The sequence below is a fragment of the Nanorana parkeri genome, unplaced genomic scaffold (genome assembly GCF_000935625.1).
Source record: "Nanorana parkeri isolate BGI_ZX_2015 unplaced genomic scaffold, ASM93562v1 scaffold1204, whole genome shotgun sequence".
Lineage (NCBI taxonomy): Eukaryota > Metazoa > Chordata > Amphibia > Anura > Dicroglossidae > Nanorana > Nanorana parkeri.
In genome coordinates this window covers 14,134-18,727 of record NW_017307472.1, presented here as the reverse complement: position 1 = coordinate 18,727, position 4,594 = coordinate 14,134, and the positions used below count along the sequence as shown (strand labels likewise).

At 39.5% G+C, this 4,594-nt stretch overlaps 1 protein-coding gene across 1 annotated transcript in view; it reads left to right on the top strand.

Moving 5' to 3' along the window:
* LOC108796970 (breast carcinoma-amplified sequence 3-like) overlaps positions 1–4,594 on the top strand; it is a gene marked incomplete at its 3' end in the record, with an annotated part of 206,142 nt that overhangs the window by 196,402 nt on the left and 5,146 nt on the right. The window contains exon 12 of the mRNA XM_018568540.1: positions 2,453–2,623. Within this exon, the coding sequence (XP_018424042.1) occupies positions 2,453–2,623 (171 nt within the window). The remainder of the gene's footprint in view (positions 1–2,452; positions 2,624–4,594) is intronic.

Here is a 4,594-nt window from a genome sequence, read left to right as displayed (position 1 = left end):
CCATTTAACACAGTGACCTGGTCTCTGGCAGGGATAAGAGTGGGGTCCCTCATCTGAGCACCCAGAAAATCTTCCCGGGAAACCTCTAGGTCACCGAGGTCTGGCTCAGGGGAAGAAGCCTCCACTTCTAGTCCTGCAAACACTTCTAAGGGACCCGGGTCAGACTCAACAAGTACAGGCGTGTCATCCTCCTTTTTCGGGGAGGATTCAGAACCCTTTACCGTTTGTTCATACAAGTCCCAGAACAGGGGGAAGTCACGCCCAATCAACAGGTCATGGTGCAACCCGGGCATCACCCCAACTTTCAATGAAGCAGTTCCCACTGAGGTAGACAGGGTTACAAGAGCTACAGGGTAGTCCTTGACATCACCATGCACACAAATCACCCCCACATATTCTTTAGGGATCAGCTTTCCCTGCAGTTTGTCTGCTCTAAGCAGGGTTACGACACTTCCAGAGTCAAAGAGGGCAACAACCTCCCTCCCGTTAACGTGCACCACTCTCTCATGCGGTTTTTTTAAATTATAGACCTTTAATTTCTTTGTAAGTGGGCAAACTTACAAAATCTGCAGGGGATCAAATAATTATTTGCCACACTGTATCTCTTCATGCCTACCTTTTTTTGTTGTAGTGTTCTGAAGGGTTAGAACTTCTCTCAGGCCTTAATTGCTGTCTCTGAAAGCTTTGGGGGGATGTTCTATAGTGACTTAGGGGTAGATGCGAGGAACCACTTAGAGCATTGGTCGACCAGGAGATCACGCTCCCTGACTAAGACTTCATTTTGGATTCCTCTTGGGTCTAGTAGCAGGAAAGGTACGTATTTTCTTTTTAAGGCACCCTTTCATTGGCAAGTGCAGTTTGGTGACAAAGGTGCATTCATTATATGCAACATATAGTGTAAAAAAGGCAAAATAGTGGTGAAAAATAAAATACTTGCCTGTTCTGCCAATTATCGCTTGCTTATCTTTTAAATCTTCATGGTCCATGTCATGCTGGCAACTTTTTTGTCTTCATATTTTGTGCTAAAGATGTCCTTCTTTGCCAACTCAGAAAATAAGAAGGAATGGTAGAGGTCCATTTAAACAATAAACACTAGTGCAGGCTGCTTAGTCTTTTGGTTTCCTGGGGTGAAACAGAGTTAGGGGCAGTAAAAAAACAAAATTACCTACAAACAGCTTTATACTTATTGAAAGTCAAGCTGGGATAGATAGAGCCCTTGTCAGAACTGAACCCGCAATCCTTGTGTGAGAAGCAGTAGTTATAGTAACTATTGTAAAGTATTATGTTGTCTACTGAATGAGTTATTTTTGTAGTTACCTTTTTCCCATAAAGATTAATTTGGTATTGACAGAAAAATTGGACCGTTTATATGTTGTGTATATCATGCTTAAATGATAGATAGATAGATAGATAGATAGATAGATTTATTTGTCACATACACAATCGTACAAGTATGATATGCAGTGAAATGCTTACACGACTGCAAAAATGCTGCACTAACCTACATTTAGCACCCAGATTTACCAGTTTGAACTAGGTTTCTCTAAATAAATTTTGAGATTCACTTGTCATCATAATCATTAGAATGGCTTTATATATGTGAGATTAGAATAACATATCCATGCTTCTATTTATTTTGTTATTTGGCAAAAACATACATTATTTTTTAACTAATTTATCAATGTCGAATAGTGTTTTATTCTTTCCACCTTAAAATTGTGCCTTTTAGGGTTAACTATTTCAGAACTGCTTAATATAGCAATTGTTTATAATAAAATTCACATTGATCTTTAATTAATATTGTACAATGACTTTGATCTTCAAGTGACCATATATGGTAAATGCCTAATGTCTGATACTGGTGAATGTGGCATGCTAATAGTGCAGATCAGAGCACATCCTTTGGCTATGTCTGAGCTGGACTTTTTGTCTGATTATTTACAGATGTCATTACCAAAATTAGCAATAGAAATATTTGACTTTCACATACATGTACTTACCTGGAAAATACAAGACTGAGTGTACATAAGTCTCTGGGGCAAAGATCTTTCAGAACTCTGCCTGACTGATATATAATATCTCTGGGTTAGTAATGGGTTAAATAATTAGCTGCAGGAAGACCACAAGTAATACTGGTAATACCAATATTATGGTATTGTTAATACCAATGGCCATTCCTTTTCCTCCTGCTTGCCTTTTTGGTCAAAGCTTCTACAGTTAGGTCCTTTTTAATTGGTGTCTTACTGGTGCTTGGAGTTCAGCTTTTTGTTTTTACATTCTTTGCTATGGTGTTTCTAAGAAATATAAAGAGAAAAAAAGTAAATTGATAGAAGCGAAAAGAGAAGAGATAAAACTGAACTGTCTTGGAAGTGTATTATTTATATGAAGTAAACAATTGTAAATGCTGGAGTTATGGCTTTCTCTTATTCACCTAATGATCCCTCTTTCACAGACTCTGAAGACTGGACTTACAATGGTTGGGAAGGTTGTTACCCAACTTACTGGTACACTGCCTGCTGGTTCTTCAGATGAAGACTTGTCATCGCATAGCAATTCAAGACGTAGTCCTCTTGTCCCTGGGGTTATCACTATTATTGACACAGAAACTGTTGCCGAGGGACAGGTGAGCCATTTTTAAATTGACCTTTGAGAATAAATGACAGTGTGTAAATTGAGTGTGTTTGTAAAGTTCATTCTCCACCACCCATTTTATGCTCAATATAAATCTATTCTTTGCTATGTGAGGCAAAGTAGCAGGTTCAGTTTAATTCACCCTCCCCAGCAGAACATGCTCACTTGTTTATTTTCTTTCCCATTGCCACTGTGTAATCTAGAAGTTGCTTAATATATAGCTTACATGATGCAATGGAGTCTTCCCAAGTGACAATGCTGGTAATTGGCTTACTGCTACTTTATACCCAGAGGTACCAGGTATTTTCCTGGCAGCTGAGCTGGAGCAGTGGAATAGCAAAGGAAATATGAGCGTTTGTTGCTGGGGAAGTGAGGGGGTATGGACAAATCACAAGATTGCTTTAAAGGTAGCCCAGTATTTATTTTTTTATCCAAGCATTGGTATAGCGCACCAGTATACTCTAGTCCCTTTTGTTGGTCATTTTGTAATCAGAGAAACCCCTGATTTTGACACAGAAGCGGCAGTCCCAAACAAACCCACTGCGGATTTCATTTCATATACAGAAAGCCTAAATATTTCAGTATTGAAAGTTAATGTGATATTAAAGTCAAAAGGTTTTTAAGCTATTGCAATTGCTGGTTAAATTACTTATATAGGATGCTGCTTCTTGATGTTTAAAAGTTTTAGCTTCCTGCAAAATCAACTGGTCTCCTCAGCACAGCCCTGATATCCTGTTTCAGGATGTCTGCTTTTATTTGCAGGGTGGAGCCACCCTTGTGTGTGCTAGTAATCTTTGTGTGTCTCCACAAACTCATAGACACAGCAAGGCAAGCCGCTCCGCTACTCCCTGCTCCTTTTTCTACCTTGCTCCCTTCTCCAAGCTAGTAGATGTACAGCTGCTTCGGACTGCTCTATCCCTTGTAATCTTGTACTGGACAGGACGTTCAGGGAAGTGGAGCTAGAAGATTTTGAGCCAGCTCTTCAGAATAGTGATGACTAAAGTGCTTGGGCAAAAATTAAAGACATACTTTGCTGGGCAATGCGTATTTGTTTGATCTGGATTCATTATTGAAAAAAAGGTTAACAATTTAATACCACTTTATGTTCCTTGCAGCCACTTATCAGAGTCAAACCTACCTTGTTTGAATGTGTTTGTAGATTTGAATGTGTTTGTAGATATAGGAAGCTGTGGCTCTGTGAGATTTTCTCTTGATTGCAGGGTTTGCTAAATACCATCAGTAGCTCACTGATTGGTTTCACTTGTTGCCTGGATTTACAGTTTCCTAGATGTGGGCGCCAAGTTTGTTTCCCCATTTTAACAACAAAAAAGGGAGCTGTATTAGGAATAGTTAGCTTTCTATACAGTTTACAACTGTTCAAAGATGTGTGTGTACCAATTAAGCACATACGACCATTGCCTGACCCTTGAGATTTTAGGAGAATTACCATTTCTACCAGGATCCCACACAAGTACTATGTTGCACGCGCAAATGATACATAAGCAAAAGTTGTCCAGCTCACCTCTTCCTAATACTTCTCTCCCTTTGAATATCTATCTGTCCCAACAGTGTTTTCTGTGATATATGCCTGTTGGCTGTTTCTCTTCCTGTAATGTCCCCAGAGCTTGCAGACCTGCCATGGTTCAACCTGGAAAACAAAATGTTCTTCAAGTCTTGTTTTGCTACCATGGACCCCTTTGTTTTTTATAGTTTGGCCTCCTCATTGCTCTTCCAATACTACTCAGATGGGCCCTTTGCAGTGGCACAATTAGAATATTTGCCCTTGGCGGAGCCTAGGACAGTTAAAGTCCGAAATGCTTCCACTGAGATGTATTGCAAGTAGATGCATCAGAAATCTACTTGTGTAGGGTGTGCCACTTTCTTAAAACTTGTTAAAAAGCTACTGATTCATAAAACACCTTCCCAGATATTCTCTCTCTTTCTCTCTTTCTCTCTCTCTCTT